General features: G+C 43.8%; 2 protein-coding genes across 12 annotated transcripts in view; one reads left to right on the forward strand and one right to left on the reverse strand.

Moving 5' to 3' along the window:
* Positions 1-2426, reverse strand: part of SYNGAP1 (synaptic Ras GTPase activating protein 1) — a 152618-nt gene extending 150192 nt beyond the window's left edge. For 6 of the 8 annotated variants that reach the window (XR_012711823.1, XM_075259220.1, XM_075259222.1 and 3 more), the window contains exon 1: positions 2241-2426. Coding sequence is in view for 6 of the 8 variants with exons in the window: in XM_075259220.1 (XP_075115321.1) it covers positions 2241-2271 (31 nt within the window). In the remaining 2 variants the exon portion in view is untranslated. Of the gene's footprint in view, positions 1-555; positions 679-1275; positions 1439-2240 lie in introns of those variants that run through there. The other 2 variants (XM_075259218.1, XM_075259217.1) reach the window with 2 other exon arrangements.
* On the forward strand, positions 1-25207 carry CUTA (cutA divalent cation tolerance homolog). 4 transcript variants are annotated; one of them, XM_075259226.1, is made up of 7 exons: positions 1-808; positions 10688-10754; positions 19018-19160; positions 20968-21027; positions 21253-21298; positions 22587-22636; positions 25034-25207. In XM_075259226.1, exons 1-7 carry the CDS (start codon positions 786-788, stop codon positions 25131-25133), a joined length of 489 nt encoding a protein of 162 aa, XP_075115327.1. In that variant the 5' UTR covers positions 1-785; the 3' UTR covers positions 25134-25207. The 4 variants fall into 4 exon arrangements, with proteins under 4 accessions (XP_075115327.1, XP_075115330.1, XP_075115328.1 ...); XM_075259229.1 differs by having other exon boundaries at positions 63-640; XM_075259227.1 differs by lacking the exon at positions 1-808 and adding an exon at positions 2493-2545.
* Positions 25208-25750: the final 543 nt, after the last annotated feature.

Below are 25750 nucleotides of genomic sequence, written 5' to 3' on the forward strand. Positions count from 1 at the left end.
GAAAGCAACCCACATTGGCTAGCTGGCTCCAGAGAGTGGTCCACCCCTGATGATGATGAAGATGATGATGATGGACCTAGAAAGAAAACCAGTGAGGCACAAGGCAGCGGCTCCGACTAGTAAGCAGAGTTACACTGCAGCAGTAAGTCCCCCCCTTAGCTCTGGAATGATAGGAGACAATCATCAGATCAGGAAACAGTCATCATTCTCCTCCATTATCTATCATTTGGGAAGGATCGAGATCATGGTCGATAGCATGGCTGCTTTTACAGCTTTACCAACATCCTGCACAATCAAAGGACCTGTCATCATGACACCAAGTTATCAGCCAAGACCCGAAAGAGCAGAAGCTGCCACCAAAACAAGTAACGGAGGCGCCAGACGGGTAACACAGGAGGAGAAAGAAAGTTTTAGAAAGACGACAACATAGACCAATAGACGGGCACCGGAGGCAAGTTCACACACAAGACACAGAGTTTTAGGAAAAGCTAAGAAGGGTAGAGGGGTCAAAGAGGGTCAGGATTGGGGGGCCAGGACACAGCAGGCAATGTTTACCTCTGAAGGGAGCATAGAACATCATTCCACAGCTAAGACGGAAATCTGGACATGGAAAGTCCCCCGGAGAAGACACCGGGAGGAGGTAAGAAGTCTAATCACATTGAGGAGAGGAGGGTTCACTGCAGGCGGAAGAGAGGAATGGAGACAGCAGGAAAGATGGATTGAAGGAGACAGTGAGATGCTGAGGATGGGATGAAGGTGCTCGGGAGCTGTGTGTACAATGGAGCATGGAGGGAAGAAGAAGCACAAGGTGCTGGAGAGAAGAAGCCTATTTACAAATACAGGCAGAGAGGAGAGCAAATTAAGGAAGGGGGGTGTTCAATTAAAAGGAGAAGAAATAAGGAGTCTTAATGGTGGTGGGGGGGACCAAAAAAAGGAAGAAGACGGGGGAGAGATGAGGGGAAGAGGGGAGGAGAAGAGGAGATATTGTCTAAAAAAAAAAAAAAAAAGAAAAAAAGAAAAAGGAAAAGGAAAAAAAAAAAAGAAAAAAAAAAGAAAAAAAGAAAAAAAACCCCAGGCCGTCAGGTTTTGCAGCTGGAAATGTAAAGAGAGGGAGGGGGGAAGAAGAAGAGGAGGGAAACGGGAGAGATGGAGAGAGCGGAGGAGGAGGAGGAGGAGGGGAAGGATGCTCGGAATGAGATGCTGCATCAGATAGAGGAGGAGGAGAGAGGATGGAAAGACGAGAGGGGACGGAGGGACGCTGGGTGCCAGTGTCACCTTAATCTGCATCCATTAGTTGTGCATCACTGAGCCCAAGAGCTGACCATCTAGGCAGGCGCCTTATGAAAGCCGCAGCCTGGCCAAGTCTGCTGTGCCAGAACACACAACTTGTCCTGTGGATACAGCCCAGACTGCAATCATCTCCATGACATGAGGGGCAGGCGCCTGTGTATACAGCTGCTCCACCAGCCGTAGCCCCCACTAGGGCTGGGAATTAAGGGGTCCGAAAGTGCAATCATATGTAAATAATATACAGCAGTCCGGGCAGACGAGCTTATATACAGAATAGAATGCTAATTACATTGTATATACATGATAACAGGTCATATAGACTGTACATGCATAGGAAGAAAATCTTACACAATGTTATATACATATATAATGCTGTTCACATTGTATATATATACTGCACATGTTATATATATATACTGTATATACATATATAATGCTACTCACAGTGTATATACATAATATAATGCTATTCACATTACATAGTAATAACATATTACACATCCATAATAAAAGCTACATATAATGTACATGCATGTTCTATATATGCTGTATATACATAATACAACGCTAGCTATACTGTAAATACATAATAACATGTCCTATATACTGCATATACACATAATCAGATGCTCTATATACAGGATATCCATACTAGATACGTCATACATACATAATATATGACTAGCACAGTATATATGTGGGTGTAATACACAGGACACACAGACAGATATATACCAGCAGGTACATGCATGCATCCTATAGTCTATCATGTATGTGGCGGATGACATGTGGATGCGGGCTCCTGGCTGGCTGCGGCGCTGCACGGAGCTCCCGCCATGGCTATGCAGCATTCTGGGCGCACACATGAATGAACATTGCGGGTGCAGCCTCTATACAGACACAGACGACATGGACACATGTATGTAGGCGTAGCATGTAAATATACACACATGAAGCGTCACCCCGGGATACAACTCCCATGGTGCACCGTTGCCTTGGGCTGCAGCCTCTGTCTCTGCGTCAGTGACCTCAATAAAGTTGCGCGGAGAAGACAGAGTACCCGTTCCTATAGAAACGTCGCGAGCACCATATTGCTACGGGCGGAAGCGGGTGGAAGAAAAGCCGGTAGATGGTGCAGGGGGGCCATAGAAAGCAGCGGTGGACGCCATGTTTGAGGTGGCAAAAATGTAAGCAGAGAAGTTATTAATAAGAACTTCCGGGTGAGAGGTCAGGGGCGGTGTGCGGCTGCTGAACGGTAATTGTGGGCATGGCCCGGGGTGTTAGATGTATAATGGTGGTCAAGGAGCAAATAGCCAGAAGTGCTGCACTGCAACCAGGGGTAACATGGAGAAGATCCAGCCAGGGACTTGTAGTCCCACAGTCATGTATTAGTATGCTGGGAGATGGTACACAGTGACTGCACCAGCAGAATAGTGAGCGCAGCTCTGGAGTATAATACAGGATAAGTAATGTAATGTGTGTACACAGTGACTGCACCAGCAGAATAGTGAGCGCAGCTCTGGAGTATAATACAGGATAAGTAATGTAATGTATGTACACAGTGACTGCACCAGCAGAATAGTGAGCGCAGCTCTGGAGTATAATACAGGATAAGTAATGTAATGTATGTACACAGTGACTGTACCAGCAGAATAGTGAGCGCAGCTCTGGAGTATAATACAGGATAAGTAATGTAATGTATGTACACAGTGACTGTACCAGCAGAATAGTGAGCGCAGCTCTGGAGTATAATACAGGATAAGTAATGTAATGTATGTACACAGTGACTGCACCAGCAGAATAGTGAGCGCAGCTCTGGGGTATAATACAGGATAAGTAATGTAATGTATGTACACAGTGACTGTACCAGCAGAATACTGAGCTCAGCTCTGGAGTATAATACAGGATAAGTAATGTAATGTATGTACACAGTGACTGCACCAGCAGAATAGTGAGCGCAGCTCTGGGGTATAATACAGGATAAGTAATGTAATGTATGTACACAGTGACTGCACCAGCAGAATAGTGAGCGCAGCTCTGGGGTATAATACAGGATAAGTAATGTAATGTATGTACACAGTGACTGCACCAGCAGAATAGTGAGCGCAGCTCTGGAGTATAATACAGGATAAGTAATGTAATGTGTGTACACAGTGACTGCACCAGCAGAATAGTGAGCGCAGCTCTGGAGTATAATACAGGATAAGTAATGTAATGTATGTACACAGTGACTGCACCAGCAGAATAGTGAGCGCAGCTCTGGAGTATAATACAGGATAAGTAATGTAATGTATGTACACAGTGACTGTACCAGCAGAATAGTGAGCGCAGCTCTGGAGTATAATACAGGATAAGTAATGTAATGTATGTACACAGTGACTGTACCAGCAGAATAGTGAGCGCAGCTCTGGAGTATAATACAGGATAAGTAATGTAATGTATGTACACAGTGACTGCACCAGCAGAATAGTGAGCGCAGCTCTGGGGTATAATACAGGATAAGTAATGTAATGTATGTACACAGTGACTGTACCAGCAGAATACTGAGCTCAGCTCTGGAGTATAATACAGGATAAGTAATGTAATGTATGTACACAGTGACTGCACCAGCAGAATAGTGAGCGCAGCTCTGGGGTATAATACAGGATAAGTAATGTAATGTATGTACACAGTGACTGCACCAGCAGAATAGTGAGCGCAGCTCTGGGGTATAATACAGGATAAGTAATGTAATGTATGTACACAGTGACTGCACCAGCAGAATAGTGAGCGCAGCTCTGGGGTATAATACAGGGTAAGTAATGTAATGTATGTACACAGTGACTGCACCAGCAGAATAGTGAGCGCAGCTCTGGAGTATAATACAGGATAAGTAATGTAATGTATGTACACAGTGACTGTACCAGCAGAATAGTGAGCGCAGCTCTGGAGTATAATACAGGATAAGTAATGTAATGTATGTACACAGTGACTGCACCAGCAGAATAGTGAGCGCAGCTCTGGAGTATAATACAGGATAAGTAATGTATGTACACAGTGACTGCACCAGCAGAATAGTGAGCGCAGCTCTGGGGTATAATACAGGATAAGTAATGTAATGTATGTACACAGTGACTGCACCAGCAGAATAGTGAGCGCAGCTCTGGGGTATAATACAGGATAAGTAATGTAATGTATGTACACAGTGACTGTACCAGCAGAATACTGAGCTCAGCTCTGGAGTATAATACAGGATAAGTAATGTAATGTATGTACACAGTGACTGCACCAGCAGAATAGTGAGCGCAGCTCTGGGGTATAATACAGGATAAGTAATGTAATGTATGTACACAGTGACTGCACCAGCAGAATAGTGAGCGCAGCTCTGGGGTATAATACAGGATAAGTAATGTAATGTATGTACACAGTGACTGCACCAGCAGAATAGTGAGCGCAGCTCTGGGGTATAATACAGGGTAAGTAATGTAATGTATGTACACAGTGACTGTACCAGCAGAATAGTGAGCGCAGCTCTGGAGTATAATACAGGATAAGTAATGTATGTACACAGTGACTGCACCAGCAGAATAGTGAGCGCAGCTCTGGGGTATAATACAGGATAAGTAATGTAATGTATGTACACAGTGACTGCACCAGCAGAATAGTGAGCGCAGCTCTGGGGTATAATACAGGGTAAGTAATGTAATGTATGTACACAGTGACTGTACCAGCAGAATAGTGAGCGCAGCTCTGGAGTATAATACAGGATAAGTAATGTAATGTATGTACACAGTGACTGCACCAGCAGAATAGTGAGCGCAGCTCTGGAGTATAATACAGGATAAGTAATGTAATGTACGTACACAGTGACTGTACCAGCAGAATAGTGAGCGCAGCTCTGGGGTATAATACAGGATAAGTAATGTATGTACACAGTGACTGCACCAGCAGAATAGTGAGCGCAGCTCTGGAGTATAATACAGGATAAGTAATGTAATGTATGTACACATTGACTGCACCAGCAGAATAGTGAGTGCAGCTCTGGGGTATAATACAGGGTAAGTAATGTAATGTATGTACACAGTGACTGTACCAGCAGAATAGTGAGCGCAGCTCTGGAGTATAATACAGGATAAGTAATGTAATGTATGTACACAGTGACTGCACCAGCAGAATAGTGAGCGCAGCTCTGGGGTATAATACAGGATAAGTAATGTAATGTATGTACACAGTGACTGCACCAGCAGAATAGTGAGCGCAGCTCTGGAGTATAATACAGGATAAGTAATGTAATGTATGTACACAGTGACTGCACCAGCAGAATAGTGAGTGCAGCTCTGGGGTATAATACAGGGTAAGTAATGTAATGTATGTACACAGTGACTGTACCAGCAGAATAGTGAGCGCAGCTCTGGAGTATAATACAGGATAAGTAATGTAATGTATGTACACAGTGACTGCACCAGCAGAATAGTGAGCGCAGCTCTGGGGTATAATACAGGATAAGTAATGTAATGTATGTACACAGTGACTGCACCAGCAGAATAGTGAGTGCAGCTCTGGGGTATAATACAGGGTAAGTAATGTAATGTATGTACACAGTGACTGTACCAGCAGAATAGTGAGCGCAGCTCTGGAGTATAATACAGGATAAGTAATGTAATGTATGTACACAGTGACTGTACCAGCAGAATAGTGAGCGCAGCTCTGGAGTATAATACAGGATAAGTAATGTAATGTGTGTACACAGTGACTGCACCAGCAGAATAGTGAGCGCAGCTCTGGAGTATAATACAGGATAAGTAATGTAATGTATGTACACAGTGACTGCACCAGCAGAATAGTGAGCGCAGCTCTGGAGTATAATACAGGATAAGTAATGTAATGTATGTACACAGTGACTGCACCAGCAGAATAGTGAGCGCAGCTCTGGAGTATAATACAGGATAAGTAATGTAATGTATGTACACAGTGACTGTACCAGCAGAATAGTGAGCGCAGCTCTGGAGTATAATACAGGATAAGTAATGTAATGTATGTACACAGTGACTGCACCAGCAGAATAGTGAGCGCAGCTCTGGAGTATAATACAGGATAAGTAATGTAATGTATGTACACAGTGACTGCACCAGCAGAATAGTGAGCGCAGCTCTGGGGTATAATACAGGATAAGTAATGTAATGTATGTACACAGTGACTGTACCAGCAGAATACTGAGCTCAGCTCTGGAGTATAATACAGGATAAGTAATGTAATGTATGTACACAGTGACTGCACCAGCAGAATAGTGAGCGCAGCTCTGGGGTATAATACAGGATAAGTAATGTAATGTATGTACACAGTGACTGCACCAGCAGAATAGTGAGCGCAGCTCTGGGGTATAATACAGGATAAGTAATGTAATGTATGTACACAGTGACTGCACCAGCAGAATAGTGAGCGCAGCTCTGGGGTATAATACAGGGTAAGTAATGTAATGTATGTACACAGTGACTGTACCAGCAGAATAGTGAGCGCAGCTCTGGAGTATAATACAGGATAAGTAATGTAATGTATGTACACAGTGACTGCACCAGCAGAATAGTGAGCGCAGCTCTGGGGTATAATACAGGATAAGTAATGTAATGTATGTACACAGTGACTGCACCAGCAGAATAGTGAGCGCAGCTCTGGGGTATAATACAGGGTAAGTAATGTAATGTATGTACACAGTGACTGTACCAGCAGAATAGTGAGCGCAGCTCTGGAGTATAATACAGGATAAGTAATGTAATGTATGTACACAGTGACTGCACCAGCAGAATAGTGAGCGCAGCTCTGGAGTATAATACAGGATAAGTAATGTAATGTACGTACACAGTGACTGTACCAGCAGAATAGTGAGCGCAGCTCTGGGGTATAATACAGGATAAGTAATGTATGTACACAGTGACTGCACCAGCAGAATAGTGAGCGCAGCTCTGGAGTATAATACAGGATAAGTAATGTAATGTATGTACACAGTGACTGCACCAGCAGAATAGTGAGTGCAGCTCTGGGGTATAATACAGGGTAAGTAATGTAATGTATGTACACAGTGACTGTACCAGCAGAATAGTGAGCGCAGCTCTGGAGTATAATACAGGATAAGTAATGTAATGTATGTACACAGTGACTGCACCAGCAGAATAGTGAGCGCAGCTCTGGGGTATAATACAGGATAAGTAATGTAATGTATGTACACAGTGACTGCACCAGCAGAATAGTGAGCGCAGCTCTGGAGTATAATACAGGATAAGTAATGTAATGTATGTACACAGTGACTGCACCAGCAGAATAGTGAGTGCAGCTCTGGGGTATAATACAGGGTAAGTAATGTAATGTATGTACACAGTGACTGTACCAGCAGAATAGTGAGCGCAGCTCTGGAGTATAATACAGGATAAGTAATGTAATGTATGTACACAGTGACTGCACCAGCAGAATAGTGAGTGCAGCTCTGGGGTATAATACAGGGTAAGTAATGTAATGTATGTACACAGTGACTGCACCAGCAGAATAGTGAGCGCAGCTCTGGAGTATAATACAGGATAAGTAATGTAATGTATGTACACAGTGACTGCACCAGCAGAATAGTGAGCGCAGCTCTGGAGTATAATACAGGATAAGTAATGTAATGTATGTACACAGTGACTGCACCAGCAGAATAGTGAGCGCAGCTCTGGAGTATAATACAGGATGAGTAATGTAATGTATGTACACAGTGACTGCACCAGCAGAATAGTGAGCGCAGCTCTGGAGTATAATACAGGATAAGTAATGTAATGTATGTACACAGTGACTGCACCAGCAGAATAGTGAGCGCAGCTCTGGAGTATAATACAGGATAAGTAATGTATGTACACAGTGACTGCACCAGCAGAATAGTGAGCGCAGCTCTGGAGTATAATACAGGATAAGTAATGTAATGTATGTACATAGTGACTGCACCAGCAGAATAGTGAGCGCAGCTCTGGGGTATAATACAGGGTAAGTAATGTAATGTATGTACACAGTGACTGTACCAGCAGAATAGTGAGCGCAGCTCTGGAGTATAATACAGGATAAGTAATGTAATGTATGTACACAGTGACTGCACCAGCAGAATAGTGAGTGCAGCTCTGGGGTATAATACAGGGTAAGTAATGTAATGTATGTACACAGTGACTGTACCAGCAGAATAGTGAGCGCAGCTCTGGAGTATAATACAGGATAAGTAATGTATGTACACAGTGACTGCACCAGCAGAATAGTGAGCGCAGCTCTGGAGTATAATACAGGATAAGTAATGTAATGTATGTACACAGTGACTGCACCAGCAGAATAGTGAGCGCAGCTCTGGAGTATAATACAGGATAAGTAATGTATGTACACAGTGACTGTACCAGCAGAATAGTGAGCGCAGCTCTGGAGTATAATACAGGATAAGTAATGTAATGTATGTACACAGTGACTGCACCAGCAGAATAGTGAGCGCAGCTCTGGAGTATAATACAGGAGAAGTAATGTAATGTATGTACACAGTGACTGCACCAGCAGAATAGTGAGCGCAGCTCTGGAGTATAATACAGGATAAGTAATGTATGTACACAGTGACTGTACCAGCAGAATAGTGAGCGCAGCTCTGGAGTATAATACAGGATAAGTAATGTAATGTATGTACACAGTGACTGCACCAGCAGAATAGTGAGTGCAGCTCTGGGGTATAATACAGGGTAAGTAATATAATGTATGTACACAGTGACTGTACCAGCAGAATAGTGAGCGCAGCTCTGGAGTATAATACAGGATAAGTAATGTAATGTATGTACACAGTGACTGTACCAGCAGAATAGTCAGCGCAGCTCTGGAGTATAATACAGGAGAAGTAATGTAATGTATGTACACAGGGACTGTACCAGCAGAATAGTGAGCGCAGCTCTGGAGTATAATACAGGATAAGTAATGTAATGTATGTACACAGTGACTGCACCAGCAGAATAGTGAGTGCAGCTCTGGAGTATAATACAGGATAAGTAATGTAATGTATGTACACAGTGACTGTACCAGCAGAATAGTGAGCGCAGCTCTGGAGTATAATACAGGATAAGTAATGTAATGTATGTACATAGTGACTGCTCCAGCAGAATAATGAGTGCAGCTCTGGAGTATAATACAGGATAAGTAATGTAATGTATGTACACAGTGACTGTACCAGCAGAATAGTGAGTGCAGCTCTGGAGTATAATACAGGATAAGTAATGTAATGTATGTAAGCAGTGACTGCACCAGCAGAATAGTGAGCGCAGCTCTGGAGTATAATACAGGATAAGTAATGTAATGTATGTACACAGTGACTGCTCCAGCAGAATAATGAGTGCAGCTCTGGAGTATAATACAGGATAAGTAATGTATGTACACAGTGACTGTACCAGCAGAATAGTGAGCGCAGCTCTGGAGTATAATACAGGATAAGTAATGTAATGTATGTACACAGTGACTGTACCAGCAGAATAGTGAGCGCAGGTCTGGAGTATAATACAGGATAAGTAATGTAATGTATGTACACAGTGACTGCACCAGCAGAATAGTGAGTGCAGCTCTGGAGTATAATACAGGATAAGTAATGTATGTACACAGTGACTGTACCAGCAGAATAGTGAGCGCAGCTCTGGAGTATAATACAGGATAAGTAATGTAATGTATGTACACAGTGACTGTACCAGCAGAATAGTGAGCGCAGGTCTGGAGTATAATACAGGATAAGTAATGTAATGTATGTACACAGTGACTGCACCAGCAGAATAGTGAGCGCAGGTCTGGAGTATAATACAGGATAAGTAATGTAATGTATGTACACAGTGACTGCACCAGCAGAATAGTGAGCGCAGCTCTGGAGTATAATACAGGATAAGTAATGTAATGTATGTACACAGTGACTGCACCAGCAGAATAGTGAGCGCAGCTCTGGAGTATAATACAGGATAAGTAATGTAATGTATGTACACAGTGACTGTACCAGCAGAATAGTGAGCGCAGCTCTGGAGTATAATACAGGATAAGTAATGTAATGTATGTACACAGTGACTGCACCAGCAGAATAGTGAGCGCAGGTCTGGAGTATAATACAGGATAAGTAATGTAATGTATGTACACAGTGACTGCACCAGCAGAATAGTGAGTGCAGCTCTGGAGTATAATACAGGATAAGTAATGTATGTACACAGTGACTGTACCAGCAGAATAGTGAGCGCAGCTCTGGAGTATAATACAGGATAAGTAATGTAATGTATGTACATATACATAGATACAGTATGTGTTCCTGTGTGAAACTGACCCCAAGTTGTGACAATATTTCAGCTCTATATACAATCTGTGGGTGCACCTACCTTTTAAAGCTGATCTGAGTATCATTTTATAGGTCTTGCAGGTTTATGTATCCAGTCAACTCCTCCCTCAAACTCGGGGCTCTGGTAATAGCAGGATCTGTAAGTATTATTACTGACATCAAAGTGAGTCTCCTGCCACCAAGAAGACCTTTCACCACCTCCACCAATTCCAGATCTTTGCAATCTTCAATAGGTGCCACTCCACTTATTTTGGTGCATTTGGCTTTTTTTTTTTTCAGTCCCCACCATTCCTGAGCAATCTGTGCCCTTTGTTTCAGCACTGGATAAGCTAATTAGGTTTTCTATTGTCAGGTGGGCGGTCCTTATTTGGATCAAAGGATCACCTACCGGACAGCAGAAATTATAATAGTGGGGGGTTAGAGAAAAAAAATCCAACTGCTACAGAAGTGGCACCCATTGAAGGGTGCAACGCTGGTGGTCCCCTTTAAACCCCTTGTTGACTGTTGTAGGGGCAGTTATAGTGAGCATATCATCTTGTTGCCAAGATCATCGTTTAATCTGCATGCAAATGAGCTGCTCCGTGCACCCAGAGGGCGGTGCCATATGCCCCTGTACATGCTTTTGCTCGTGGTCATTGCCTATTGGGCTCTCTGGGCATAGTGATTATAAGGTGATGTGCTAAGCAGCAATATCTAACAGCAAGCTGGTTTATTCACTATAACTGCCCCAACAACCGTTTCTGAGTGGTTCAGAAGAGATTCTAGGGGCAACACGGTGGCTCAGTGTTTAGCACTGTAGCCTTGAGGCGCTGGAGTCCTGGGTTCGAATCCCGCCAGGAACAACAACTGCAAGGAGTTTGTCTGTTCTCCCCGTGTTTCTGTGGATTTCCTCCCATTCTACAAAAAAGACATACTGATAGGAATAAAAATGTACATTGTGATCAATATATATATATATATATATATATATATATATATATATATGGCTGACAATCTACATGAAGAAAGAAGAGATCCTGGTGGATGCAGCCTCTAATTCATTAGAAATATGGGATCACTATTAGAGATGAGCGAACATCAGACTGTTCGAGGTATTCGTTTCCAAACGAATACCACGTGGCAAACACAGTAAAAATTTGGAGGCAGTGAAAAAAATTGAAAAAACCCATTGGCTGCTGAAAACATGTGACCTCTCATTTATAAGCATAGCCAGTGCCATCTTCGTGTCATTTGCGGTGATGGAGAGAGAGAGATCTGCTGAGGGCTAGATAGGCATTAGCTTCAGATAGGCAGGGAAAAACCGAAGAACAACAACAACTCTTCTCAGAGCTATATACTAAAGGGGGAGGAGTCGGGATTTCAATGGGTTGTCCCCCCAAATCAGGGATACAGAGCAATTCAGTCCAGCTATATACACTCAACCCAGCTTTTCAGGCAGTGTCCCCCCCCAAAACAGGGATACAGAGCAATTAGGTCCGGCTATGTCCGCTCAATCCAGATATCCAAGGTGTGTACCCCCAAAACCTAGGTGGGAGACACCGAAATTCAGTCAGGCTATGTCCGCTCAATCCAGTTTTTCACAGTGTGTAAACCCAAAACCTAGGTGGGAGAGACAGAAATTCAGTCAGGCTATGTACGCTGAATCTAATTTTTAAGAGTCAGTCTATATCAGCTCAATCCAGTTTTTGTTCAATCCAGTATTGTTTGCTCTCCATGATGTGAAGTATGCCTTTGTCTCTTGAAAAGCAACCCAACATGAAGTCAGCCATGTGTGCCAGTGTGTTAGTTGGCATGACTTTGCTGCCCCCAACTGTAAGGGTGCGTTCACACAATGTAACATGGAGCGTGATCTGGCACGTATACATGTGCCGGCAGATTACGCACTCAAAATGCTCCCATTCATTTCAATGGGAGTTAGGAGCGTATACGCCGCGTTATTTTGCGGCCGCAAAATCACGGGTGCAAAATAACGCAGCGTATACGCTCCTAACTCCCATTGAAATGAATGGGAGCATTTTGAGCGCGTATTCTGCCGGCACTTTTATACGTGCCAGATCACGCTCCACGTTACATCGTGTGAACGCACCCTAAGGGTCACTCTCCATTTCCTCCATTTTCCACTCCCCTTCACACCATCTGTGGTGAAGCAATGGGATGCACTTAACTTTACCCTCAATCCTCGTGTGGGACAGTGACATCAAATGCCACTCCATCCTCCTCGTCTTCCTCCACCAGCCAATGGTGCGAAGATGAAAGGAATGTGCTCTGAATGTTTTCTGCCTAGCAGAGGCTACTTCTCACTTACAAAAATGGCCGCACTTTGACCAGTATATCAGGCACAATGGTGTAGGTTTTAAAGAACCTTTGCACCAACAAGTTGAAAACGTGGGCCATGTGTGGACCATGTTTGAGTCTGGCAAGCTCCAGATCTGCTAACAGGTTCCGTCCATTATCACATACGCAAACATGCCTGGGCCCAGGTGCAGCGGGGAAAACCATATTGCCATATCATCCTGGATGGCATCTCTGACCTCGGAAGCAGTGTGCTGTCTGTCCTCCAAGCTGATGAGCTTCAGGACATCCTGCTGACATCTCCCTACGCCAGTGTTTTAGCGTTTGCCGCTAGTAGCTGGGGTGGAGGTTGCAGCGCAGGAATAGGCTTTCAGAGTACCCTTGCCATGAATTTTGGGCTGGGAGAGGAGATAGGCCACCCCAGTTTGCACCCCGGGCCCAGACTCCACTACATTCACCCTGCCTGTCATTAAAGAGAAGCGGCATCCCTGACCGCAGGCGCTTGTCCATGCGTTGGTGGTCAAGTGGACCTTGCAGCAAAGCGCAGAGCTCTGGGCCCGACTGATGTTATGGGACACATGCAGACGCAAGGCAGGGACAGCACACCAAGAGAAGTAGTAACGGCTAGGCCCAGCATAAGGAGGTGCCCCAGCTGCCATCTGCTGCCGGTAGGCCTGGGTATCCAGAAGCATAAACACCAACATCTAAAGGGCCAGCAGTTTTTAGATGAGGCCGTTGAAGGCTTGGGCATGTGGGTGGCTTGTGCTGTACTTTTGCCTGCAATGAAACGCCTGGGAGATGGGGAGTGGCTGGGAAGAGGCGCATGATGGTGCAGGCCAAAAGGGCGGATGAGGGTGAACTCCCCAATGTGTCAGAGACAGATGTGTAAGTGTCCAGGCTGGTGTAAACAGTGGAAGAGGCAGTGTCGGCAACGCCGGGCGACGATTGTTCTGCGTTTGCTCTCTCCCACTAAGCCCAGAGCTTGCCTTCCAAATGACAGCGCACACAAAAAGGTGGTAAGGTTGCTCTTTTCAGAGCCCCTACTCCGTTTAGACTTGCAAAGTGTGCACTAAATTTGTCATGTAACTGGTGACACTAGGCACCTCAGTGGCGGTAGTTTGGCCAGGGGCTGATGCTAGCCTCCTGTGTGACAATGAGATCATCTGCCACTTCGTCATCATCCTCCACCCCCCATCAGCATATGCTGTGAAGCGGACAGGAGTGTGCACTGACTATGCTGCTGGTAGGTTTTGCTCCTATGCCCGACTCCTCAGCGTACAATGTATTATACCTGATGGCGAGGAGGGATTCTCGCATCACACACAGGAGCAGGATTGTAACACTCATGAGTGTGTCGTCACAGCTGACCCTCTTGGTGAACTCCTCAAAGACACGGAGAGATCTTGCATAAGTCTGGCAACATGGGCGAGTTTTGCATGAGTGGCTAGTACGCGGAAAATCTGTGGCCTTGCTGCCTCTGGACATGCCTCTGCCTGCAGCCACCTTTTTTGCTGCTGCGCTTGCCTCCACATCTACACTGCTTTCCCCGCTATACATCACCCCTGTCCATTTAGGGTCGGTGGCCTCATCGTCCACCAACTCCTCTTCCAATTGCTCACTCTCCTCTTACTGCAAACCGCACATGACAACAGCATGCCCTGATGACAACTGTGTCTCATCATCATCACTGAGGACGGAAAATGCTGGTTGCGGGTCCACAACCACAAAATCGCCAGGTGATGGCGGATGCTCCAGTGTTTGGGAATCAGTACACACAAAGTCGTCTGGTAGCTCCTGGGATTCGGGAAGTGGTTGGTTCAACAGAGGGAGAGACAGTAAAAGGAACCGAAAAGAGAGCCTGGGAGGGGGCAAGGATGGGATGACTCTGTTGAGAAGATTGGGCATGTTGGGAAGAAGGAGGGGCAGACTCTTGGGTATGAACACGGTTGCAGGTAGTGGCTGACCGGCTGGTGGAAAAGCACCTGGAAACATTATCCGCTAGCCATTGTAACACCTGTTCCTGGTGCTCGGGCCTGGTCTGCATTGTACCCTGCACACTGCTTAACGCAGCTGTCCTATCAGGAATTGTGATGAGCGTATGCTAATGTTTCTTGTCCAGTGGAAAGGATGGGATAGGATTTCACATAAGTCTGCCACCCATGGGCACTCATGGTGCAGAAACTGAGGGAGCTGACTTTGATGAACCCTTGGGTTTTGTAGATGGAACTCCATCAAAGGTCTTTGCTGCTCACACACCCTGCTCAACATACGGTATCTAGGGTTTCAGCATGTGGTGACCTCGCACAACAGCCGGTGCTTCAGGCACATGTAGGCGTTGCTGGAGTGTATTGAGGCTAGCACCAGCTACTGTAGACTTTCCAAAGTGGGCGCACAAGCACTGCACTTTCACCAGTAGCTTGTGTAAATTGGGTACGTTTTTACAGAACGTTGCACCAATAAGTTGAAAAGGTGCGCCAGGCATGGACCGTGTTGGAGGCTGGCAAGCTCCAGAGCCGCTACCAGGTTCCGGCCATTATCACAGAAGAAAAAAATGCCTGGCCCCAGGTGCAGCTGGGAAAAACACATTGCCATCTGAGCCAGGATGTCATCCCTGACCTCGGAGGCAGTGTGCTGTCTGTCCCCCAAGCTGATGAGCACTGCCTACTGACATCTGCCCACGCCAGTGTTACAGCGCTCCCAGCTCGTAGCTGGGGTCGATTTAACGGAGGAGGAGGAGGGTGGGGTTTCAGCACTCCTGCCAGGAATATTGGGTGGAGAGACAAGGCAGACCGCCACAGTTTGCGACCCGGTCCCAGCCTCAACTACATTCAGGCAGTGTGCTGTGATTGAGATGCAGCGTCCCTGGCCGCATGCACTTGTCCACGCGTCGGTGGTCAATTGGAACTTTGTACAAAGCGCAGAACTTAGGGCCCGCTTGATGTTACAGGACACACGCTGGTGCAAGGCTCAACTCACCCAAAGGGCCAAAAACACTGCTGGTGGGGGCCACACGGTGGCTCAGTGGTTAGCACTACAGCACTGGAGTCCTGGTGTTCGAATCCCGCCCAGGGCAGAAAACCATCTGCAAGGAGTTTGTATGTTCTCCCCGTGTTTGCATGGATTTCCATCCCATACTCCAAAGACATACTGATAGGAAAAGAATGTACATTGTGAGCTCTATGTGGGGCTCACAATCTACATTTAAAAAAAAAAAAAAAACACTGCTGGTGAATTTTGTTCCGTTCCAAAGGATTCTGTGTTTAGATTTGGCTCAGTCGCAGCTCCAGTACAGGCCTTGGAAGGCAAGGTTTCCTTTAGTGGCTCCATCTCAGCAGGATGATGATGATGTTTGGTTAAATCTGGTGTCGGAAGGGAAAGTGGTTTCTGATCTATATCTAAAGTACAGCAGCATGTTGTTTGGACTATTAACACCTGATCAGAACCCTGTATAGGTAATGTAGAGTCCCATATTAGAGGACCATTACCGCTAGTAGTGGTTGCAGCCAATTCTCCACCTTTGCGGTCCTCTAAATAAAAATTACCCCCAGGACTGGATGCCAAAATGTTATCAATTTCACAATCAAGGTCAATGTCTGGGTCCTCAGCCGAATCCACTGCATCAATCCAACACAATGAGAGTGATGGTTCTGGAACCACTGTTTTAGGGGCAAAGAATTTTAAAGGGGCTAACACCCTGCTGATGCAAGGCTCAACTCACTCCAAGGGCCTAAAACTCTGCAGGTAGAAGGCTGAAGTCACCTGAAGGGCCTCAATCTCTGCTGGTAGCTCAGCTTAAGGGCCTGGAACTTAAAGGGGTTGTTCCACGTCGCATACTCGCTAGTGTTCGCTGCAGTAAATTCAAAGTCATTGGTGGGCGGGGTTACATATGCAAAGCCAGCGGCGAGAAGTCGTCGCTTCTATGCCGCTGGCCCTGCGTGTGCGCTGCCGATGCACTAGGCATCGGACGTACAGCCTTCACAATGTCATACAGACCCGGCATCCGCTGTAATAGAGAGGCGGATGCCGGGGAGTGTAGACGCCGGCACAGGTGAAGCCAGCAGTGGCAGGACCGATGCTGCTATTCCGCTCCTCCGCCCCCCCACCTCCCCTCCGGAATAGCAGCATCGCTCCTGCCGCTGCTGGCTTCACTTGTGCCTGCGTCTACACTCCACGGCATCCGCCTCTCTATTACAGCGGATGCCGGGTCTGTATTGCCGGCCCCTTCACCCCAAAGGGTAAACTACCCCCCCCCCCCCTCCAGGCTCGCCCCCGTGCACTTAGCCCCTCTTCCCTCCCCCCTCAGAGCAGCAGATACATCACTTGACTTATGACCAGATAAGTCAAGGGATGTGTAAAAAAAAAAAAATGAATAAAGTAAGATAGTGGACAAACAAAGCAGTTTTACTGAAGCAATGTATTTAGGAAAAGTCTTACATTCACATTATCAAGCAGTATAGATAGGATCCTTGTGATGGGACAACCCCTTGAATTTGGAAGGGCTCATGTTAAGGGCCATAAAAGTGAATTTTGGAAGGTGTCACCACATCACACACATCCACAATGACAGGTCAGGGGGGGACTGATGGATTTCCCATTGTGTATTCCATCTGTGGTTGTCATGGGGAACGTAATTTAAAGGGGTGCTTGTTAATGTTTCTTTAACTTAAATTGGGGTTTGTGTCCATCCATTTGGGGAGTAAAGAAGGTTTCCAGGTATTTTCCCACTTTGATAGAGGTTTTTTGGAATGTGGAAAGTGTGTAGTTGTTAGGCTGTGATGTTGGGGTAATAGAGGGTCTTTGGTGTGTTAGATGCCCCCAGACATGCGCCCCCTGCTGTCCCAGCTGCATTGCAGAGGTGTTGGCATCATTTCCTGGGGTATCTTAGTGGACTTAGTGACCCTCCTGAGTCGAATGGTGGGATCCCCTGAAACGAAGCATTTTCTCCCATAGACTATAATGGGGTTCCATATTCCTTCCAATAGTCCAATATTGAGCGGCTATTTGAAACGAATATCGAATATTTTACTGTTCCCTCATCTCTAATCACTATCATTGTTGCTCCCACATTCTGGCTACAATGACTTCCTTCGTACTAGAATGTGAATATTGATGTGACTCAGTAGTGGCGTTACCTCTGCCAGTCTTGATCCCCTGTGCAGTGAGTGGAGATATTCCTGATTTATCATGAGCCATGCCTTTAATAAATCTGCTGCCAGTAATTTTGAGCTTTAATTTATACCAATTTTTGGTGTAAATTATATTGCATCTGATGAGCTGAAGAGGCCACGCCTCTCCCAAGAAGCCCCACCCCTAACATACCCACTTTACAGGAAAGCGTGGGGTACAAAGCTCCACAAATCAGAATATAGATATATGGTATCATACAATGTAGTGGCCTATAGAGCGATACCTCTCTATACCAGCACATTAGGCATGTACAGAAGGAATATACTTTGGAGGCTTTTAGACAGAGAAAATCTTACCATTAATGAGGGCTGTGTCTCCGCTTTTAGGGGGTCCTCCTGCCATACACAATGTCCTGGGTTTGATCCAGCCCAGACCTAGTGAAAAAAATAAGTAGAATAAAACTTTAAAGGGGTTTTCTGGCCCCAATTGATTTTATTTTTATATTGTTGACCTATCCATAGGATAAGTGATCTGTTGGGGTACAAGTTCTGGGTAACGGAAGCTCCTGGTGGTCAGGTCGTGACAGCTCGCTTTACTGCACATCAGGAACAGTGCTGTGAGGAGAGGTGCCCTGTCCTAGAGAGGAAGGGCGGCTGTAATTTACACCATTTAAAGGAATTGTGCAGCTGTTTATTTATTCATTGCCAGGGGATTGGTGAGATGATTTGGACTTGTTTTATAGTTTTACAGAATTCTGAGCCTGCTACAAAAAAAAATAAATTAAAAACTCAGCACAACATCCCCTTTAAGACAGGAAGTGTCATGGAGCATTTTTCACAAATTTTGTCTTGTCACTCCTCTGACCTTTCTAAAAAGATATCAGTAGTAAGTTGCCATACCTGCAGTGTGATAAAAGGACCTACCACTCCGAAGTAAACATATGCCCCCCCCCCAATAATATCTGACTGCCCCTCTATTTACAGGCTGCTGTGCTTTATATGACCCCACTGCTGAGGATTATAGGACTGCGAGCCTTCTCAATGGCGACTGAATCGTATAAGTCAGGATCTGTCTCTGCCGCTTATGTCACATGTCCTGATGTCACCGTGGCCAAAGATATAGCCAAGTAAGTGCTGGAAATATACCAAGTATTGGAGGCAAAACACATAGCATTTTATAAAGAGAAAATTCTTCATTGTACATGTCTATAGGGGACAGTATTATAGTAATTATATTCTTGTACATAGGAGCAGTATTATAGTAGTTATATTCTTGTACATAGGAGCAGTATTATAGTAGTTATATTCTTGTACATAGGAGCAGTATTATAGTAGTTGTATTCTTGTACATAGGAGGTAGTATTATAGTAGTTATATTCTTGTACATAGGAGCAGTATTATAGTAGTTATATTCTTGTACATAGGAGGTAGTATTATAGTAGTTATATTCTTGTACATAGGAGCAGTATTATAGTAGTTATATTCTTGTACATAGGAGGTAGTATTATAGTAGTTATATTCTTGTACATAGGAGCAGTATTATAGTAATTATATTCTTGTACATAGGAGCAGTATTATAGTAGTTGTATTCTTGTACATAGGAGGTACTATTATAGTAGTTATATTCTTGTACATAGGAGCAGTATTATAGTAATTATATTCTTGTACATAGGAGCAGTATTATAGTAGTTATATTCTTGTACATAGGAGCAGTATTATAGTAGTTGTATTCTTGTACATAGGAGTAGTATTATAGTAGTTATATTCTTGTACATAGGGGGCAGTATTATAGTAGTTATATTCTTGTACATAGGAGGTAGTATTATAGTAGTTATATTCTTGTACATAGGAGGTAGTATTATAGTAGTTATATTCTTGTATATAGGAGTAGTATTATAGTAGTTATATTCTTGTACATAGGAGCAGTATTATAGTAGTTATATTCTTGTATATAGGAGGTAGTATTATAGTAGTTATATTCTTGTACATAGGGGCAGTATTATAGTAGTTATATTCTTGTACATAGGAGCAGTATTATAGTAATTATATTCTTGTACATAGGAGCAGTATTATAGTAGTTATATTCTTGTACATAGGAGCAGTATTATAGTAGTTATATTCTTGTACATAGGAGCAGTATTATAGTAATTATATTCTTGTACATAGGAGCAGTATTATAGTAGTTGTATTCTTGTACATAGGAGTAGTATTATAGTAGTTATATTCTTGTACATAGGGGGCAGTATTATAGTAGTTATATTCTTGTACATAAGAGGTAGTATTATAGTAGTTATATTCTTGTACATAGGAGCAGTATTATAGTAGTTATATTCTTGTACATAGGAGTAGTATTATAGTAGTTATATTCTTGTACATAGGAGGTAGTATTATAGTAGTTATATTCTTGTACATAAGAGGTAGTATTATAGTAGTTATATTCTTGTACATAGGAGCAGTATTATAGTAGTTATATTCTTGTACATAGGAGTAGTATTATAGTAGTTATATTCTTGTACATAGGGGGCAGTATTATAGTAGTTATATTCTTGTACATAGGAGGTAGTATTATAGTAGTTATATTCTTGTACATAGGAGTAGTATTATAGTAGTTATATTCTTGTACATAGGAGTAGTATTATAGTAGTTATATTCTTGTACATAGGAGCAGTATTATAGTAGTTATATTCTTGTACATAGGAGTAGTATTATAGTAGTTATATTCTTGTACATAGGAGCAGTATATAGTAGTTATATTCTTGTACATAGGGGCAGTATTATAGTAGTTATATTCTTGTACATAGGAGGTATTACTATAACAGTTATAATCTTGTATATAGGGGCAGTATTACAGCAGTGTGTCTTGTGTGTATTTATACCGTTCACAGTGGATCTTTCTATGTGACATCAGCAGTGACAGATTTTTATTCCATATAGGGGCCTGGTGGAGCGGAGGCTGGCAGCCTGTGTGAATGTCATACCACAGATCACCTCCATGTGAGCTATGAAACCAGCTATGGTGTGTCGTCATATGCAGGGAGTCTGACTTGTTGCTTACCATTTGTTCCTGTCCGCTTGACTTTATGTCCCAACATTCATCTTTCCAGCAGCCTGTGTCTCTCTTCTCAATGTTCACTTGCCATGATATACTGAGAGTTGTACTTCTAGGAAATCTGGATACGCTGCATTCACCAAACTGACACTGTTGTTTATCTCCACTAGATATCTATGGAAGGGGAATATTGAGGAGGATAATGAGGTATTACTGGTAAGTCACTGTCCATATTGGTGTAAAACTGTGGAAATAATATATATGTATTTAATCTGCTGTGATCGCAGGCACAAATGGGTAGAATGGGGTTCACATAAGTAGGAGCTGAGCTACAATAATGCAAAACGGCCAATACACAGTTTACGGGCTGTCTGTGGTCTATACTCTGTGCAGATGTCAGCTGGTCGGTGGGGGTCCTGGGTGCCGGACCTCCACTGATCATTTATTAATGATGTATCCAAAGGATCGGCTATCAATAAGTAATGGGAAGCCTTTTTAAGTGGTAAAAAATGTTCATAAAATGTCCAAAAAAAATAACCCCTGTCCTCCTTTATTTATTAAAAAAAAAAATTAAAAGCAATTAACAACATTAAAGCGGCTCTATCACTGGGACAAGTCATTTTTAGCTAATCACATCCTTGCAGAAGCTTTAGAAAGTCTATTCCACACCTACCTTTAGTATGTAGATTGCCTCAGTGGTTTCTGAATAAGTCCGTTTTTATTCATATGCTAATGAACTTCCAGCCAGCACAGGAAGTTCCCAGCAGCACTCGTCCCTGCTATTATCTCCTATGTGTGTGCAAACAGGAAGCTGAGTCATCATCAGCCTGTGCGGTATACACCCATAGGAAACAATAGCAAAGAGGGTGCACGATGCATGGTGCACCAGCCTAATTAGCATATGAATAAAAACGGACTTATTCAGAAACCACTGAGGCAATCTACATACTAAAGGTAGGTGTGAAATAGACTTTCTAAAGCCTGTACAAGGATGGGATTAGTTAGAAATGATTTTTCCCAATGACTGGTGGGTTTCTATTAGTAGTATATAAATGGCAGCTAAGAAGGATACAGGCCTAGATATCACCACAAATTATCACACAATAGGCCGCGGTTATGATAAATATCTGACTGGAAAGTTGGCCTTGTTGTCCATCGCAGCCAATCAGGGCACAGCTTTCATTTTATATACTGCTCAGGTAGAATGAAAGCTGCGCTGTGATTGGTTGCTTTAGGCAACGAGGCTGATTTTCCCTGTCCGATCATTTTCATAGATGAGGCCCCGGCCATTTTACAGGGAGCCGGTGAAGGGCCCGCAGTGCAGCCCCCATTATCCCCCGAACATTGGTGGCTGACCATCATTCTCAGTAATACTGCCATACAGAAGTTGTCAGACACGTCTCAGTCCTGTCACCCCCACACATCTGTTTGTGTCACTACCTTGAGATCAATCATCTCCACCTTGTAAGTCATTTTCATCTTCTTGCACTCTGTCTTGTTACAGATGATTAAGACCAGATCTTCGAAGATTTCTGCTGTAACAGAATACGTCAGGTGAGAAGAGCGAGGGCCCCACATCAGTGGCCATGTGCGTGTCCGCAACAAGAGTATGGGGGGTTCATTGTAGTGTGCGGACCTGCAACAGAGAATGGACGTGCTCTCTAATACACGCTACTTGTCCTTCTATGGAGGCCATAACTAGCTAGTCCTGAAAGGATAGTCATGATCTGCAATGACCACTAGGGGCACTATTATAGTTCTGCTATCCATAACTAGCTAGTCCTGAAAGGATAGTCATGATCTATGATGACCACTAGGGGCGCTGTTATAGTTCTGCTATCCATAACTAACTAGTCCTGAAAGGATAGTCATGATCTATGATGACCACTAGGGGCGCTGTTATAGTTCTGCTATCCATAACTAACTAATCCTGAAAGGATAGTCATGATCTATGATGACCACTAGGGGCACTATTATAGTTCTGCTATCCATAACTAGCTAGTCCTGAAAGGATAGTCATGATCTATGATGACCACTAGGGGCGCTGTTATAGTTTTGCTATCCATAACTAACTAGTCCTGAAAGGATAGTCATGATCTGCAATGACCACTAGGGGCGCTGTTATAGTTCTGCTATCCATAACTAGCTAGTCCTGAAAGGATAGTCATGATCTATGATGACCACTAGGGGCGCTGTTATAATTCTGCTATCCATAACTAGCTAGTCCTGAAAGCATAGTCATGATCTATGATGACCACTAGGGGCGCTGTTATAATTCTGCTATCCATAACTAACTAGACCTGAAAGGATAGTCATGATCTATGATGACCACTAGGGGACTGTTATAGTGGCTTTAAGCAGATTATAGGACTCATTGGAGGGTTTGGCGGTAGAGCTGGATAGTTTACATGATAACTTTTCATGGTTTACCGTTATTAAAGCTCCTGCTATATCGGGTCAGGACTGAAATGAATAGCTGCACGGCAGACAAGAGCGTTGTCCCAGGTTCTGTAGAGCCCACATAGATAGTAACCATAGGAGCAGACTAACACCACCAAATGTTATCTAGTGACGTGTGCTGGTGTTCTGTGGTAGTATTACATGGGCTGCATATAGTACTATTATCTGGGCACTATATACCAGTACTATGTGGACTGTAAATGTCACTCTCTTGGTGCTTTGGGGTTGGTATTATGTGGGCTGTATATAGTGATATTGTGTGGGAAATATAGGGGTGTATGATCTTGGTATTATATGGCAGTATTATGTGGACTGTATATAGTCCTATTGTCTTGGCTCTATAAAGTAGGTTTATGTAGGCACTATTGTGAACTCTATGGCACTATTTTCTTAATGATTTAGAGTTGGTGTTATGTAGGCTGTATATGGCAGCATTATCTTGGCACTGTATATCAGTATTATGTGGGCTGTATTTGGCACTTCATGGTGGTATTATATAGGATATATATTCTAGTATGATCTTGACATTATATTATGTGCATTATGTACATTGTATATGGCGGTCCTTATTTTGCTTCTTACCCTGGGCCCCATTCTCTATAAAGCCGTCCTAGCTGGAAGATCACGAGATAAATGCTAGAAATCTGAGGCTTTATTCCAGCTTCTAAGTTTGATTTTAGCGGTAAAAAATATATGACCTGGTGCGTTATTTATGGGCGATTTTTATCCATTGGGCACCTGATTTCATGGATCCCTCATAGACTTCAGTCTATCCGTGGATCTTTAAAAATGGGGAACAAATCGGACATGTAAATAACCCCATAGGATCTTTATTTTGAAAAGGGTCATGTCTAACATTGGTGTGAATAGAGCCTTCTATGTACAGTCTATATAGATTATGTATGTGTCAGGCTATGTGCAATGACCTCAGCAGGAAGTGAAGGACCCCTGAAAGCAGGGCCGGGCTCTCTCCTAAGATTTGTGGATTCTGCCCCAATTCTACAACATTGAGCAGGACTCAAAAAGAAATAAAATAAGCATCCTCCTCAATCTTGCCATAGATTTTGTGGCTCCTTCACCCATGGCGTCTGCGGCCCGAGTCTCCTTGCTGACGGGGTCCATTCATCTGGCCCTGATCGATGCTCTGAGGAATCTGAAGCTGATGTCCGTTACAGTTTCTTCATTGTCTGCTGTGTGAACATACCCTAAGGGTTAAGAGTCGTCTGACATTTCAAAAAGTGGCTGATTTTTTTTTTTTCTTTTGTATCCTCAAAGAACAGCCCCACCTTTGTCCACAAGCTATGTCTCATATTTTATATACCCGAGTGGGGTTGAGGTGCAATACCAGACGCTGCCTGTGGATGAAGGTGGCGCTGTTTTGGTGGAAAACAAAACAGACATTTCCTCTTTAGCATCCATTCTATATCGGTTTTGGACATCTACCTTCATTGCCATACATCACATCTCCTTCGTCTTTTCTTATTTCTTTAGGTCAGTTCATCCTTATGAAGTCTGCGAGGTGATCAGCGTCCCCATAGAGCAGGGGAACCCTCCGTACCTGTCCTGGGTTACAGATACTGTCCCGGAGTGAGACCCTACACTGTGTCAGCACTGGAAGAAAGAAAGATGTGACATGACAATAAAGTCCTTGTATAGGGGAATAGATTTGGTGTTTGTCATCTTTACATTATTATCATGATTCCTGCAGGGCTGTGTTCACATGTGGCTGTTTACCACTGAGAACAGACGTTACACTTATGTGATGGAAATTTAAGAGCATTTCCATTGAAAACGGCAACATTAAATGGGTTATAGGGTATCAGAACAACATGGCCACTTTCGTTGTGGTCCAAAGTGGATGGACAGATCTGTCAGGGACTCAGCTCGCAGTTTCCCAGCCCCAATCTCTCTGCTGTTGTAACAGAACGGCAAATCTTTACACGAACTTCACGTCTAGGAAGGTCATGACAGAACATAAAGCCGCATAGAGTCTGCCATCATGCACATATAATACTCTATCATGTACTGTATACACCACTAGATGGCGCAGCTGCTGTATTTATAGTCATTTCTGATCAGGAGAAGATCTCAGAGCAATTTAACCTGTTCAGGTCTGGTCCGGGTTGTTTTGACCCTTTAACCTTAGAATACATTTGGTTTAGGGCTCATTCACATGACACAGTTCCTCCACAGTTCACAGCTGAGTCT

This window comes from Leptodactylus fuscus, chromosome 11, assembly GCF_031893055.1.
Source record: "Leptodactylus fuscus isolate aLepFus1 chromosome 11, aLepFus1.hap2, whole genome shotgun sequence".
NCBI lineage: Eukaryota > Metazoa > Chordata > Amphibia > Anura > Leptodactylidae > Leptodactylus > Leptodactylus fuscus.

What these genes read in the sequence shown, in the direction of transcription:
- CUTA (XM_075259226.1), top strand. Translation starts at nt 786, where the DNA reads ATGGAGGGAAGAAGAAGCACAAG. An exon ending in CTCTGGTAATAGCAGGATCT is followed by an intron (nt 10,755 to 19,017) that starts GTAAGTATTATT and finishes CTCTATTTACAG; the next exon opens with GCTGCTGTGCTTTATATGAC. An exon ending in GCTGTAACAGAATACGTCAG is followed by an intron (nt 22,637 to 25,033) that starts GTGAGAAGAGCG and finishes TTATTTCTTTAG; the next exon opens with GTCAGTTCATCCTTATGAAG.